The sequence below is a fragment of the Brienomyrus brachyistius genome, chromosome 11 (assembly GCF_023856365.1).
Source record: "Brienomyrus brachyistius isolate T26 chromosome 11, BBRACH_0.4, whole genome shotgun sequence".
Classification (NCBI taxonomy): Eukaryota; Metazoa; Chordata; class Actinopteri; order Osteoglossiformes; family Mormyridae; genus Brienomyrus; species Brienomyrus brachyistius.
In genome coordinates this window covers 21,460,967-21,476,412 of record NC_064543.1, presented here as the reverse complement: position 1 = coordinate 21,476,412, position 15,446 = coordinate 21,460,967, and the positions used below count along the sequence as shown (strand labels likewise).

Genomic DNA, 15,446 nt, shown 5'->3' with positions numbered 1-15,446 from the left:
ACCCGGCTCTGGTGAGCCTCCAGCTTGATGAAAGAGCATTTGCGCAGGTCGCCTGCCATGTCGGCGAAGGTCTGCGGGCGGCTCTGGTTGTCGCGGTCGTGCGCGGCCAGGGCGCGCACCAGCTGCTGGGCCGCCCACTGCCGGTGCTGCGAGGACAGCCGCGAGGACAGGCAGCAGGCCGCCAGCGCGTTAGCCAGCTCCAGCGGCCCTATAACGCAAGGATTATAGCAAGGGTGGGCATACAAAGGTGCAAGAGAACCTGCTAGAACAAAAAAAGCGACACGGAGAGCCAGTGAGCGGAAGGTCAGACAGCACATCATACAGAGGTTAAGAGACGACGGCAGCTTCCCCTCATCCTGCCAGCACAAGGGGCCACATGGAACCTAAAGGCCGCGCAAATTCACAGAGCTATGAGGCCACCTGTGTGCTTGGAGCCAAGTGAATTATTTGACATTGTGAACAAGGTCTCACATCTCGTATCAAACTACAGCTAAAGTTTGGATCCCAAATGCACCCCAAAGGGACGATATCGACGGGCCCGTCAGGCGACAGATGGACTGACCTCTCTTCTCCACGTCGGCCTTGTCGTAGTTGGGCCGGAGCTGAGCTCCCTTGTCCGCCAGCAGAGCCACGAGAGCCTGCGTGACGACGAAGTTGGGTGAGGTCACTAGCTTGTTCTCCTCCGCTGCACCCCTGAGGAAACTAGGCAGGAACTTCCTCTGGAGGGGATCATCCACCGTGGTGAGATTCACGCCGGTGGCGGCAGAAATCAGGTTCTGCGGACACAACGAACTAACGGTCAAGATCCACCAGAAAATCTAACGCTAGTCCAGACTGGGTATCTGCTGCAATTTTTATTTATGTCATGAATTATTTGCATAAACATTATCAAACCCAGAAGAAGAATTTCACATAAACATATAAGTAGATTAATAAACTTTACAATATGCATGGTAACACTTAAAGGGGCACATATAATATAGTATTATGCTATTACTGATGTATTAATTAACCGAAAATACATTTTAGTATAGAAGGATGACTGGGGTTAGGGTTAGGACTACATTTGTAAATTACAGACACATTAGATCAGTAGCGGACAGACACTGATACAATCCAGCACAGACATAGGGCCACCACCTGTGTGCACAGCTGCACTAGAAGCTTGGCCGCGTTGGGGCTGTTGGATGCCAGGCAGCCCACGGCTGTGCTCAGGTAGGCCAGGCAGGAGATGGGCTTGCTGGCCTTAGCGGTCCCTCGGGGGCGCTCCGTGGCCCCTGGCCCGGTGGTGGGGCCCGTGGAGAGGCCGGCACGGCCCGCGGCAGCCAGGCACATGAGCCGCACCAGCGTCCTGATGTCTGTCAGGCCTAGCGACTCCAGGCCGGCTGCCAGGCTGCAGCTGGACCCGCTGACCAGAAGAGGGCAGCATGTCAGCACAGTTAGGAATCTGAGCTAAACTAAGAGCACACAAAGAATCCCATTTCTGATACAAAATATTTAAACTTTTTCAGAAATTAGGCTGTCTTAAATAACTGTCCATATTGCTTACAATGAAATAAAACATTTCAGATGAAATGTGTTCCTCAGGGCTGAGATTGCAGCCTTCTTGAACTGGACTATACCGGACCGTAACGGAGGAGTTGCCTTCAGAGCCGAGCCCGCCTCACCTGACCGAGAGCAGAGACAGCGCCCTCATCACCATGGTCCTGGCCAGCAGCACCTGGGCGGCTGCTGTGACTCTCCTCAGCGCCATGATCCGGTCATGTGGGCTCAGCAGCGCCGCTGCCTGCTCACCCAGAGTAACGCGGCCCGAGGAGCTCTTCTCCACGGAGCCCTGGCAGCCTGTGGTGGATCGACAGTGCCACAGATGGTCAGCGTCCACTGACACGCGAACACAGACAACCACAGGAACACGGCAGTCCTTCCAGAACGAAAAACCATGCTTAGCGCATCAAACAACCACGGTATGTAGCTGCAAGGGCACCGAGGGGGTGTTTCATTACCTATCTGCAGCAGCGTCTCCTCCATGCTGTTGGTGGCGGTGACCATGGCAACCGAGGCCCCGAGCGGGTCACTGTCAGGGAACTGTACGGCCTCAGGTACCATCCTACGCTCGCTGAGGCCCAGCGGACCGGCCAGCAGCTCAAACTCCTCCTCTCCCGTTAACTTGTCGTCCTCGTCAACGTCAAGCATGTCCCAGTCCTCTGTGGGGAGAGATTCAGCACATGGCCCATCAGCTCCCACAACACCCAGACCCCAGCGCAGAGAACGACATGCTCTGGGGACATCCATGACGTACTCACCCTCATACACACTGTCCTGCTTTCCCAGGAGGTCTGGTGCCTGTCCTTTGTACCTGTAATGTCACCAAAAAAAAAAGACGACTCTGAATACCTATGGCAAGTACAATATTATGTCATCCATTGAGCTACCCATTCATCCATCGCTTATCGAGAGCAAGGTCACGGCGAAGGTCACAGTGAGGCCATGGTGCCAGCAAGCACAGGACACAAACACGCCGAGGAAACCCGCACCGACAGAGAACATGTACACTCGGCACACAGAGCAGGTCAGGGACCCTGAAGGTGTGGGACCACCAACCTACCCAAACTGAGTCCATCCAAAGTCAATAAAAACAGGGTGAGCCTGTGATCAGATTCCAGGCTCGGCCCCAAAAGCAGGGAGATGCTGACCTTTCCAGCACAGGCACTTTGGCTTTGCTCTTGACAGACAGGTACTTCTCCCTGCAGCCACCGCACAGCAGGTAGTACGGATTTCCGCTGCCACACTCGCCGCCGAACCAGCCGTCCACGTAGGAGCCGTTGCTGCGGTAACCCTGCCGGTTGGCGCTACGGCCACAGCCGGGATGGTTCTTCTTCATGTGCTGGTTGAAATTAGCCACGCTGGCCTCACACAGCTCGCAAACCACAACCTCTTCCCGCTCCTCTGCCTCACAAACATGCTGAAAAAATAACACAAAAAAAAAAGCATAGGGTGCCAGTCCTGTGTTAGTGCGGTGCGACCAGCAGGGGGCAGGCTGTTAGGTGCACGCCATATCAGAGCGCAAGCAGCACACGTTAAAGTGGTCACCCTCAGCAAAGCGAGCCGATGCTGCCCTGAAGGCTTCTGCTCCTTACATGTAGCTGACTTCAGCGCTCCAGCTTCTCAAAGTGCTGTCTGAATTAGCGCAACTTATTTACTCTTTTATTGAAAGCGACATACAGAAAACGACACCAGCGCCTGGTTCCTAGATGGAGGGCTGAGATGGATGAAACGGATAAGGGAAGCAAAAGCAGCCCTCGCTGCAGGCACACACACCCATGTTGGCCAGTCCAATACCTCCGGGATCCACATTCCCAGAATGTCTGTGTCACTGGCCAGGTCCTGGCCAAACATGGCTTCCATAGTCTCGTCATCCAGGTCGATCTCAAGCTCCTCGTCGAGGTTGAAGTCGTAGAGGGCGGCGGGATCTTGTTGCAGGCTTGAGCCATCACGTCGACCCTGACCACGGTGCGCCTGGACAGAACGGTACAGTCCTGCTGCAGGGGGACAGAGAGTCAGCTTACACTCTGCTCACCCCGATGATATCCACAGTCTGCATCAAATGCCCCTTTTCCATAATTAGTCATTATTAACAATCTTAAACAGCACCACCTGTAGGTCAACATGTTTATTTCAAGTTGTGAGTAAATGGCACACAGGTAAATGCATGAGGGTGGTGGCAGATGAGGTCTCACCAGCCCGGGCCAGTAGGGTTCGTGCTGCCAAGTCAAAGCGATGCTTCCTGCTGGCGCTGCAGCGCCCCCTGGGGGTGGGACCGCTGGACGCAGAGGCACTCTCCTGGTCCAGGCCATCTGGGCTGGGGGGGGGGGTTAGTGAATCAGTATCTCTTACTGTAATCATCACAAAGGCGGCAGGCCGGCATCATGTAAAAGTGTAAGTGTGAGGTGAGGTTTTGATGCGGTACCTCTCGCTAAATCCCTCCTCCATCTCAGCAGCGTCTGCATTGGGGATGTCGCCGGGTGAGGTGGGGTAGTTTCTGTCTAAGGATTTGCCCCCTCCCCCCAAGGCCATGGCTCCGCGACAGGAGTCCAACCCTCCCGCTGCATGGCGCTCGTCTTCGTCTTCCGTGCCGGGGTGCTCGATCATCCACATGGCCAGCACCGTGATGTTCTGGGCGTCAGCCTCCCCTCGGGCTCCTAGGAGCAGAACCACCATCAGGCGCCCATTGGAGACGCAAAGCCTCTCAGTGCGCGATACGGCTAAACTGACGGAAACCCCGGATTCAAATGAATCCATATTAACCTGTAAACTACTACAGCACACTCAGACATCCCAAACGATTAAGGTAACAATGCACAGCTTTACAACGCAGTTTACTTGCTACATAATGGTGAAGGAAAATTATGACTATAAAGGCAAAAGGCATACTTCTTACCAGTGGCCTCCAGGGCCTTAGTGATCTGACGCAGGGAAAAGCCCATCTCCAGTAGGGGTACCGCGATGGCGGGGGGCGGGGGTGAGGTAGACAGCCTGCTGCTGGGGTCTGACAGGGCTGGCGAAGACACAGGTATTACAATACACCGGCCTGCATCAGGCACATGGCAGGGCAAAGTCTGGGATGCAACGGGGGCATTACACTGCACTGCACGTCTTGACATAGAAAAAGCACAATTTCATTTTCATTAAAAAGATAAAAAAGAAGAAAAAACGATAAAGGTCCTTTGATGAGTTGTGGTGTGCACTGTAAGACTGCTGGGACCGGTCCAGAGATGTCAGGGGAGTTAGTTTCCATGCCGGAAAATGAGTGCCCTGGGGAGGGAGGCGTACCTGTGCGGTTTGTCGGCCTGGTGGGTTGGGAGTCGGGGGAGGTCAGGCTCTGCCGCCTGCCCACCTCGTCGGAAGGGGAGGTGGGAAGCGAGGACACTGGGGGGGTCTGTGCCCGACGCGTTGGCAGCAAGGTCGTGGTCGGGTAGCTGGAGAACATTTGCCTGTTCAAAATCAACAGACAAAAGCTTTAAGAAACAAACATTGGGAAAAAACTACTTAAATAGCAAAGTTTAAATCAATATGGTTGTATATAAAAATCTCAGTGGGACAGTGTGGGTACGGTCTGACCTGAGAAGGCTGAGAGGCATGACGCCGGGGGACTCGGAAGCCGGTACGGTTTCTGTGTCTGTCACAGGCGTAGTGGCCGTGGTGGTGTCCTCCAGGGAGCTGCTCATGAAGGACGTGGTGCTGGAGGCAGAGGGGCTGGTGGTCACCGGCGTCTGCGCCTGCTGGCCGCCCTCGGCCTCTTCTGCTTCCGCGTCCACCTCTGGCACACAGACCACGAGAGAGACAGACAGTCAGGGGCCCCGAAACCCAGATAGAGCGAGTCCAGCCCAATTGCGCGCGGCATCGACGAGTTAGTTTGTGTAGCATGGAGGTAAACGTGGCTCTCCTACTCTGCACAGGCTGCAAAGTGCGATGTGTAACATGCCCGGCATCTTGGGCAGCCAGAGAACGAATGAAAACAGGCAATTTATCAGGAAAGAGAACATTAAGTCAAGCCCCGTACTTTTATAACCTGCTGCAGAAAATGCAGATTGTGTTCCACCTACTCACCAGGTTTCACCTTTCCCCCAAACTGATCCTCCAGAAGGCCGCTGACCACCAGCTTGTAGATCATGGCCTGCGCCCTCTCCAGGTCGGCCAGCCCCAGGGCACGCTTGATGGGCGAGCGCATAACCGCCCGCTTGACCATGTGCCGCATGAGGAATTGCAGGGCGGCCCGCATCTCCACCTCGTCCTGTGAGACGGGTGAAGTGGCGCAGTCCGAGTTGTGGCTGCTCTCCGTCAAGACCTTGGGGATGAGCAGCAGTTCGGCGTACTTGCTGCAGCTGAGCAGGGCGCTCAGCGTCTTCATGGCGCCCAGGTAGAGGTAGGAGAGCTGCACAGCATGCATTTCCGACTGCGCCATGTCATGGCCCCGCCCACTGTGCTCATGGGGCCTCTTGCGGCCATCCGCGGCGCAGTGCTGGCTGTCCGCTTCGGCGTGAGCCTTGACCTCGTCTAGACTGTGAGATACGCGCAGGTCACTGCCCCCGCTGGTCCCCTCCCTCTCCTCAGCCTGGGGCTCCGCCTTCTCCTCAGACTCGTGGCGGTGCTTGCGGTCATGGCGGCGGGCGCTCAGCCTCCCCGCGTCCTCGTGCACGCTGGCCAGGCAGGTGAGGTCCAGCAGCAGCGAGGCCGTCAGTCCCCGGAAGCGCGACACGTCAAAGGACAGCGGCTCGCAAGGCTCCAGGTTGTACAGCGGAGTGTCACTAGGTGACCAAAAAGTTGGGAAGCTTTAATGAAGACCAGAGTGACAGAGGAAAGAAGAGTGAGGGACAGAGAGGAGAAGAGATACAGGAGAGCAAGCAAAACGAAGGCGGAACTTAAAATGCAGGTGCATGATGGGAGAAGAACAGAATGACGGGAATAGAGGGGTATAAATAAGGGCAAAGTAAAGGAATTACAGGTTATGTGGCCTTGTTATATAGACACTGGTAAGAGTTAAACACAGATCTGTCCTCATTTAATAGGTAAAGTGGGAGTTTAACTTACACCGAATTGTTTAAAGGGCAGAATGAAAAATGATTGGTCCAGGAGAGGAGGAGGTGGATCCAAGCAACTAGAGGAGGTAAGACCAAGACATCTAATTGGTTGGCCCCACCTCCTCTACAATGTGATTGGCTATCTCTCTGAATCAATCATTTTTGTTCTGCCCTCAGAACATTTTTGTGTAAGTAAAACTCCCACGAGCTAAAGAAACTGCTACAACCCAGAAAACAGGTTAACATTTGAAGTATAATTTAGACCATAGCTTTCTAAGAGTTGAGAAAAAAGGCTGGTGCTACGAGATACTCTACTTCAGAAATGTGGGGGGTAGGTGATGCATTCCCTCAAATTTGCTAAGAGGCATATACAAACATCTGAGTGAGCATTTATGTAAATACAGGGCAGTAGGGGTCAGTAGACACACAGGGTTAAGGCAGTAGGCGGCAGTGGCGGCCTGAGTGCTCAGTCACGGGCAGTACCTGATGGTGATCTCGGCCTCATCCCACTGCACCTTAGCGGACGTGCTGCCCTCCTTGACAACGCCCAGCAGAGTAGCATGCCGGCCGGTCTGCCTGTGTACGCAGCGGCCACCCACACGAAGGCCGGCGTCCACGCCGCCGATGACAGCCAGTACGGGCCACACGTCCATGCACAGCGCCTTCAGCTGCGCCTCTGAGAGCTCGCCTGGGCCGTGCCTCCCGTGTCGGCCCCTCTCCTCCTCCCGGGGTTCGTCGCGGACGTCGTGCTCCTCCCGGCTCTGAACAGAGCGACTCTTGCGCAGCCTCTGGCCCCACCCGCCTGCTCCGCCCCCCTCACGAAAGCAGACCTTGATCTTATGCAGGCGCTCCATCATGTTGTGGTTGATGTGGAGGGTCCAGCGATCGGTGCGGTGCAGGATTCGGATTAACTGCGTGGTGGCCTCCGCCAGGACCGTGGCCATGGGGCTGCAGATAGGGTCCCCCGGAAGCAGGTCCCGGGGGGTGCCCCTCATCTGCATGTCACAGATCTTCACCTGAGGATGACACAGAGCCTCAGCTATCTAATTCAATACTTTACAGCAGTATTTCCCAGTCCTCAGGAAGCCAGAGACAGTCCATATTTTTGCTCTCTCTCAGGCTTCCAGTAAGGTGGACTGCCTGTGCCTGGTAGAGGGCTCAGAAGCAGCAAAAACATGGACTGACTTTGGATCCTCAAGGACCGGATTGGGAAACCCCGCTTTACGGTTTGTACGGAATTGACGATATCTTTCTAAATTAGGAGCACTGTGGCTCCTCCCTTTACCTTCTCTCCAGGATTACTGCTATAGAACATCACACATGGATACAGTTCAGTGGCATCCACATCTTCAAAGGCCAGTTTGGGCTCCTGTGGATACCAATGGGAAAAAAAAATCATAACTGCCGGAACCAACTAAAAGCAAGACCCGAATCTCCACTGACCGGGCCTTCGAAGATGCATGACATTCTACACAAAAATGCAATTTAACGCCTCCCTCAGCTATTTCAACATCCAACAGCACTGAAGTCACAGGACGAAAGGTTTGTATAAGATCACATATATCGCGTTTATCAGTATATTTTTCATCACAATAAGCGCTAAGACTAAAATAACGTCAGCCGAAAAATCCTTTCAGGAAGATCCTCAACAGCTTTTGTTTGCAATAGTGTTTCATTTCAGAAACTGAACAGTTAAGGATGGTCCACGCTCCCCCACAGCCTGGCGAGACCCGAGCCTCCCTCACCTCTCCATTCTTGCCAAAGGAGATGGTCCGTGCCTCCATGTCCAGCACGCACGTGATGTAGTCTCCCTGAGTGAAGCTGGGCAGGGTGAGCGTCTGCTCACCGTTGTGGTACAGGTTCCCACTGTAGGCCCGATATAGCCACATGTCTGACGTGGTGCGGTGGTTGAAATCATGCACCGGCCAGCGGGAAACACCCACACAGGTTCCCTCATTACCACGGTTCTCCTTAACGATGTAGAACTGCCAAGACAAATCACAATCATGACTACCACCTTGAAGTGTACTACATGGGGTTCACTTTCAAGTGTGCCCCACGCCGCATGCACCCTGCTTTAGCGTGGCCCCACGCCGCATGCACCCTGCTTTAGCGTGGCCCCACGCCGCATGCACCCTGCTTTAGCGTGGCCCCACGCCGCATGCACCCTGCTTTAGCGTGGCCCCACGCCGCATGCACCCTGCTTTAGCGTGCCCCACGCCGCATGCACCCTGCTTTAGCGTGCCCCACGCCGCATGCACCCTGCTTTAGCGTGCCCCACGCCGCATGCACCCTGCTTTAGCGTGCCCCAAGCCGCATGCACCCTGCTTTAGCGTGCCCCACGCCGCATGCACCCTGCTTTAGCGTGCCCCACGCCGCATGCACCCTGCTTTAGCGTGCCCCACGCCGCATGCACCCTGCTTTAGCGTGCCCCACGCCGCATATATACTGCTTTAGCGTGCCCCACGCTGCATGTTTATTGCTTTAGTGTGAACTACACCAATGTATGAATATCATTCTTGCATAAATATCCCTTTCAGACCAATCCCTTTAAATTCAGTTACCAGTAGACAAACAGAGATCGTCTTGCTTAGCTGGTATTTACTCCATAAGCTTTGTCAGAAAGCACTGCTGCCCCTTTAAATGTATCTTAGGTAGGAGCTTCTGAGATCATCCAGGGCAGTAATCTGAAGCCTTGGAGGCTGCTAATGTCATTTCATTATTTCATTATTTTTAGAACTAGATGGTTCAGGATAAGGCTTTTATGTAGCCTGAAAATGCCAGGAATTGTGCAGTCAGAATATAGCTCCGTCTAACAGAACACCGTGGTAATTATGTAGGAATGCAGCATGTGTAGGCTTGTGCCAGCCGGAGTATCGTACTTTCCACTGATAGCATCCCGAGGAAATCCCCGTAGAGGCCAGGCCGTAGCCCTTTCCGCCGCTGCCGTGGGTCAGACCCTGGCCATTTTCTACCACACAGCACTGTGCCTTCTCAGGGTCAAAAGACACCTCCTGAATGGGCAGGTTCTCGTCCTCCTCCTCTGCCTCCCCCTGCACAGAAAAGCCATGGAACATATCATCCTTTAAAGACACATAATCACACTGGGATACGGGAAAGCATCAGGTGCGCGAGTGTGTAAAAGCCGCTGGTACCTGAAGTTTTAACTCCTGCTCTCTCTCTCTGATGCAGATGGCGTGCTTAGCTTGGGCGATAGGAGCCTCCCACATGCAGTCAGACAGGAGGGAAAACAGGCGCTCGACCACCTGAAAGACCAAACCAGCCAAGCGATCAGCACATCCAGACCAGCAACTAAACATCATTTATGCAGAGTGGGTGTTTCAGGAAAGCCGACCTGCATCATCTGGTCATCCTCGACATTCGCCTCGCAGGCCGGGAGGACAGCCTCCAGGACGTGAAGCGCAAGGAGTCGCGTTCTCAGATTGCCCACCAGGGGGACCCCTAACAAACAACGATGCCGTGATTAGCCTTTCACTACACAGATTCCTTTACACATTATCAGCTTTTCTCTTTCTCATACTGACAACCGGCGTGGTGTCTAACCTGAACTGCATTTCTGCGCTGCGATATTGAGAAGCACCTCCGTCCACTTGGGGGAGGCCATTTTGGACTGGATGGCTTTGGAGGACACCACCCTCCGAAGAAAAACCAAAAAATCTCCAAGCTGCAACTCGGCTGTGTGCTGTTTACGAAGCAGAGCTGTAACAGAGAGACAGACCCAGCCGACTCATCAACACCTCAAACGACATTTGGATTTTACACGCATTTAGACAGATACACCGAGTTGACCAAAGTCTCCATGCCAATCACAGCACACGACACTGTAAGGAAGTACGATTTCGATACCAGAAATGCCGGAAGCATTGGCCAAGAAATGACTACCTCGGAAATCCTTCTTTTCTGGGTCGGAGCTCTCCTCGGATTTCTTCTCTTCATGGTCCCTGTCTCCAGGCAACAAGCTCACGCCCGCTCGAGAGAGCAGGTTCTTCAGCTGACTGCACAGCAGGTCCAGGAGGGACTGTACCACCTTGGGGCTCAGCTTATCAGCATACGTCCTACACGATGCACAGCACGACAGACGCAGTAGTTACACAGAGAGCGCTGGGCACGGACCTGGGGACCCCGGCCAATCCTTTGGGAGGCTCACCCAGTGCTGATGGCCAGGATCTGCAGCAGCCGGGTGCTGGCCACTTTGAGGGCCGTGCTGAGCTGGGACACCCCTGGCTTCTGCAGCAGCTGCAGCGGCTGGCCCAGCATGGTCTCTGTGCCACAGAGCTGGGACAGTACATTCAGCAGCCCGCTGGAAATGGCCAGGGACACATCCACCGGCTGGTAGCGCACGCTCAGCGCGAACACAGTCACCAGCAAGAGGCGCTGCTGTGCTTCTGAAAAGCCAAAATGGCCACATCAGTACAGTATACCCACGACGGCAGTGCTAAAGAGATAAGCATATGGTGACTGATCCAGTACTCAAGGCAATCTTTACCTATGTGGTGCTTGTTGGCCTGCAGGGCTCTCTCCAGGGTCAGGGACAGCTGTTGGTAGATCTTGTGCACTGCTGTCTGAATGTCCACCTGGATGCTCTTCTTCGCAGCTCTAATGCCATCCTGGACCAAACCAGCAAGCACAGTCAATACTACGCCAATATTACATGGTGGTGGGTAGGGTTGCGCTAATCCACTAACTGCCCTTGTTAGCAGATTAGCATTTCCACTAACTATGAAAACCACTAGCAGGCCAATTAGCTTCCACTAAATATAGCTCAGCTAACTGTGAATCCCCTAACATTTTTTTGCAGATAAAGCGCATAATGGCCAAAAACGTCTGCAAAGCCCAAAATCATACATATTTTTCCGGTATGTTGTGAGCCTACTGGCAACAGTCTATCTGGCACACTATTGGCTGACTACATGTACACACAATACACGATTGGTTGCTTAGTTGTTGGGATTTAATGTAGTCTGGACTAAATGTAAGTGAACGTAGATCAAGTCCATTTAAAGTGGGGTAGCCTGAACTAAGCAGAGAACTGGTGTCTGCATCATGAATCTGGATTTCTTGCTTTGCTGTTCAACTTGTCAAATTGAAGGTACCCTAGTTTAAATATACTTTATCTTCACTCACAAAAAATGCAGACTACCTTAAATCTGGCATGTTATCTGGCTAAGTAAAAAATCCCCCGTTGTGTTTTCCAGGTTCCGACTGACAGAGCTATAGACCAATAAGGAGACGATTAAACTGCAGTTTAGCGGTTAGCAGTTATTAGCTTCCTTTCAATTTTTTAGTGGCTTATCCATTTAGAGTAATCACTTGATGGGCCGAATGGCCTCCTCTCATTTGCAAATTTCTTATGGTCTTATGAAATAAACCTTGGAGTTAGTGGATCAGCGGTTATCGAAGCTAACTTTTTGATTAGCTGTGCCCCCCACAGGTATTACGACTGGCAGTACCCTGCCACCCCGAGGTAACAGGGCCTACGACACCAGCGATAATCCACCTGGTAATGATGGAGCTGGACACTCTCTCCTTTGGCCGCCCCGGTGCCCACGGTGCCCAGGCCGAAGCAGCCGGCCAGGAACTGCAACCTGACAGAGGTGAGAAGTGAGGCGGACTGGAAACTGGCCCCGAGGCAGCCTGCGCCCATGTCTTGGCTGCTCTTCTCCTCCATGCCGGATATGAGCACCACGATCTGATGTAGGGCCTCGAGGCGCCGCTGTAGTCCAACAGAGAAGCTCTCTTAGAACCGGTGCTTTAGGTACACTAACACAGCAGGCCATTAGGGGGAGCTAAAACCTCAAACATTAACTAATGACAGAAGTTAGCACCTCGTTACAGCTGGAATTCACCTACACAGTTATGCATACTGTCAAAGCGGATGTCCGCCTGTTTGTGGCTGAGACCCCATCGCGTGGGGTCTCTCCATGGCCAGGCTGGCAAGCAGCCCTCACCTCAGCCCGGCTCTGCTGCTGCTCCATGGCGATGATGGTGCCTTGGGGGCTGGTGGACATGCTCTCCTCAGGCTCCTTGAAGGCTGGAGCATTCCCCACGTCGCCACTGACGAAGCTGACGATGTTCTCTATGAGGACGTGCACACCCAGCGACTTGCTGAGGTCCAGATCAGAGTCTTCGTAGGAACCGGGCAGATTGTAGAGGTGATCCCGGCTGTGCTTGGCTCGGACCCAGGAGTCGACCAGGGTGTCCGGAGAACTGTGCAGTGGCCCTGGGACGGGGGAAGGCGGCACGGCTTTTCAGAGAGGGGTGCGGGGGGCGACGCAGAAATGCAGCATGTTGTATGGATAGCTGAAGGGTCTATGCGGTATGACTGTTCAGATTAAAGCTTATGATTCGTACTCTGATAAAAGTGCACATACACTGGGCTCTTTCCTTGATCAAAGCAAAATATACCATAGGGGCAGAGCAGTAAGCGGAGACGAAACTCCACAAAGTCTTTTAATGAAATAGCTAAGCTACAGAGACTACGGCATCCAGCGCCAACGAGGAGCCACGGGACGCCCTGGGGCAAGAGGGGGGCAGATGTAAATGCTACATGGGTCTCTCTTTCCAAGGCCTGCCTACTGCTCAGCTCCCTAAACCCTAAACCACTGTCCCTCCCTGTCAGTCACAGACCTGGAGGCATTCTGTAAAATCCTATGGGTCTGCTAAGCGTAACCCCATGGTTATTCACCAGGCTGCCGTCTGACAGCACAGAACAAAGGTCCGGAGCTGCTCAGAGTACAGAGAGGCCGCCAGGGCGCCCTGAGACGGCGGCCTGCCCTCACGGGTCCGGAGCTGCTCAGAGTACAGAGAGGCCGATCACACCTCTGAGACTGACACTCCCAACATTTCAGCTCAGCCACAGTATCACAGTCTTTACAGAACGACTAATACAAGGTCAGCTATAAGGTATTTTTATACCATACTACTGTAAAAGACTATGACACAATCTAACATTCAACTCACAAAAGTTAGAGAACATGGAAAACCTTTAAGGCATATGCTTATTAAAATGAATTTTTATTATTTTTTATTACGTAACCTGCACTAACACTATGATCTTACCTCTCTTTTTGTGAGAAAAGGCAAGGTCCAAGTCCACGTTTCTTCTTCCACTCTGAATAAAAAAAAAAATTAAAAATCAGAAAATTTCACTCGTCGTAACGTCAGACATTAATAGCTTGTACCGCTCGATTTCATCACGCTTAGCTGTCCAGATGTATTGAACAGTAAATTAGTGCAGCCGCCTAAATCTGCCACAAGGGGGAGCCGCTCACCAGCGTGTAGCCCTCCTCATCCGACTCGGGCTGTGACAGGTCGGACTCGCTCCGGGACTTGATGAGCCTGAAGCTGGGGCTGGCCTGCACGGCACGGGTCTCTGCGCTCAGGCTCTCGCTCCTAAACACAGGAGGCTGGGATCACTTGGTCGTTTTGATAACAGTGACCCGTAGAGCACGGCCCTCTTTATATCCCCAAAGCACTCCCCAGGCACTGAAGGGGGGGGGGCGCACATGCTGCAGGTTACCCTGGGACATTAGTGCAGGGATGGTGCAATCATTTATAATTAGGGCGGTGAATTGTAAAAAATGTGGTACAAAGTACAAAGAGGTGCCATCCACCTGGTCATGATACCCAGCACCTCCTGGGAGCTGCCGCTCGGTACTGGGACGGGCCCGTCCTCCTGGTGCTGCTTCAGTGGCTCGGCCAGAACTGGGCTCACCCCCAGCACCAGCAGCACACAGCGGTGGATGACAGAGTTGCAGGCCGCCGTGTACAGGTCCTGTCCCTCGGGGAGCCCGGAGCTGCCACGCCGGTCCGCCGGGGCATGGGGGGGGTCCTCCTGCCCTCGGGGCACGGGGCTCGAGCCCAGGGCGCCGCCCCCGCTGCCGCCAGTCCGTTCGCGCTCGCGGCCGCGAGCCACTTCCCGCGCTGAGAGGAAACATTGAAAGATTTCTGCACCGTGCGACACAAGAGACACAGAGCGGGAATTAGAGCGGCTGGCGGCAGGTGGCTCAAGCTCACGCCGCTACCGAAGCGGGAAGGCGGCACCGGGACCCTCGCGGAGTGCAGCTCGGATACGCTTACGGGGTCTTAAAGGAGGCGAGACACACGCTGATCAGGCGGCATGAGTAAAGCACGATGCCCTGCGTAATACCATGCACTGCGACCAGTGGTACACGTGATTTCACATTGTTACATCATGTGTGAACACAGCTCATTTCTGCCAGCTGCTGCTTTTATGATTATTTAAATTCCAGTTTAAATTAAACCTCTGGCCCCTCCTTGTGGCCAGGAATAAAACAGCCCGAGCTGATCACCCCCGCTGCCCCATTAGTCGCACCATAACACCCCCCCAGTGCCCACCGGCAGCCGCTTGCTGAAGCTGCTTTACACCCGGGCAGTACCACCAGCTTTAGGGTCGCAGGAGCGGCTCCCTCGCCATACTCACTCCCGGGCGTCATGACCTCACGCTCCTCCTCCTCTTCATCCTGCTCCGGGTGGCCCTCCTCTCGCTCCCGCTCGCGGTCCCGGTCCGCCCGCTCCTCCAGCTCCGCCTCCTCGTCGATGGTGCGCGTGAAGGTGTGCTCCTGGGGGTCCATCTCCAGGGAGTCCTGGTTGTCTGAAATCTGAAAGAGAGCAGCCCGGTTGTGGCGGGTGCGGAGGGGGACGGAAAGCTTTCTGAGCGGGTAACGTACCCGCCTGTCCCGAGACGATGATCGTGTCTGGATCAGCTCCATGTTTTTACAGGCCAGCAGACGGTTGCGGACTTTGTACACGCTGCGGTAAACCTCAGTTAGGCTCTTACAGGGCTGGTACCTGTGGGAAACGGACCACGTGTCAGAGCGTCATGCA

The 15,446-nt window shown here is 54.0% G+C and overlaps 1 protein-coding gene across 7 annotated transcripts in view; it reads right to left on the bottom strand.

The window, feature by feature from the left end:
- herc1 (HECT and RLD domain containing E3 ubiquitin protein ligase family member 1) overlaps nucleotides 1-15,446 on the bottom strand; it is a 40,901-nt gene that overhangs the window by 12,721 nt on the left and 12,734 nt on the right. For 3 of the 7 annotated variants that reach the window (XM_049031224.1, XM_049031226.1, XM_049031227.1), the window contains exons 21-51: nucleotides 15,290-15,410; nucleotides 15,043-15,220; nucleotides 14,213-14,546; nucleotides 13,871-13,991; nucleotides 13,659-13,710; nucleotides 12,548-12,819; nucleotides 12,097-12,312; nucleotides 11,086-11,206; nucleotides 10,747-10,984; nucleotides 10,482-10,654; nucleotides 10,143-10,298; nucleotides 9,934-10,040; nucleotides 9,734-9,844; nucleotides 9,461-9,631; nucleotides 8,324-8,563; nucleotides 7,864-7,947; nucleotides 7,062-7,594; nucleotides 5,608-6,329; nucleotides 5,119-5,317; nucleotides 4,831-4,991; nucleotides 4,439-4,555; nucleotides 3,968-4,199; nucleotides 3,738-3,859; nucleotides 3,319-3,539; nucleotides 2,694-2,962; nucleotides 2,304-2,356; nucleotides 2,004-2,204; nucleotides 1,668-1,842; nucleotides 1,141-1,408; nucleotides 563-776; nucleotides 3-208 (exon numbers count right to left, since the gene is read on the bottom strand). In XM_049031224.1, coding sequence (XP_048887181.1) covers nucleotides 3-208; nucleotides 563-776; nucleotides 1,141-1,408; nucleotides 1,668-1,842; nucleotides 2,004-2,204; nucleotides 2,304-2,356; nucleotides 2,694-2,962; nucleotides 3,319-3,539; nucleotides 3,738-3,859; nucleotides 3,968-4,199; nucleotides 4,439-4,555; nucleotides 4,831-4,991; nucleotides 5,119-5,317; nucleotides 5,608-6,329; nucleotides 7,062-7,594; nucleotides 7,864-7,947; nucleotides 8,324-8,563; nucleotides 9,461-9,631; nucleotides 9,734-9,844; nucleotides 9,934-10,040; nucleotides 10,143-10,298; nucleotides 10,482-10,654; nucleotides 10,747-10,984; nucleotides 11,086-11,206; nucleotides 12,097-12,312; nucleotides 12,548-12,819; nucleotides 13,659-13,710; nucleotides 13,871-13,991; nucleotides 14,213-14,546; nucleotides 15,043-15,220; nucleotides 15,290-15,410 — 6,388 coding nt within the window. The remainder of the gene's footprint in view (nucleotides 1-2; nucleotides 209-562; nucleotides 777-1,140; nucleotides 1,409-1,667; nucleotides 1,843-2,003; nucleotides 2,205-2,303; nucleotides 2,357-2,693; nucleotides 2,963-3,318; nucleotides 3,540-3,737; nucleotides 3,860-3,967; nucleotides 4,200-4,438; nucleotides 4,556-4,830; nucleotides 4,992-5,118; nucleotides 5,318-5,607; nucleotides 6,330-7,061; nucleotides 7,595-7,863; nucleotides 7,948-8,323; nucleotides 8,564-9,460; nucleotides 9,632-9,733; nucleotides 9,845-9,933; nucleotides 10,041-10,142; nucleotides 10,299-10,481; nucleotides 10,655-10,746; nucleotides 10,985-11,085; nucleotides 11,207-12,096; nucleotides 12,313-12,547; nucleotides 12,820-13,658; nucleotides 13,711-13,870; nucleotides 13,992-14,212; nucleotides 14,547-15,042; nucleotides 15,221-15,289; nucleotides 15,411-15,446) is intronic. The other 4 variants (XM_049031229.1, XM_049031228.1, XM_049031230.1 and 1 more) reach the window with 4 other exon arrangements.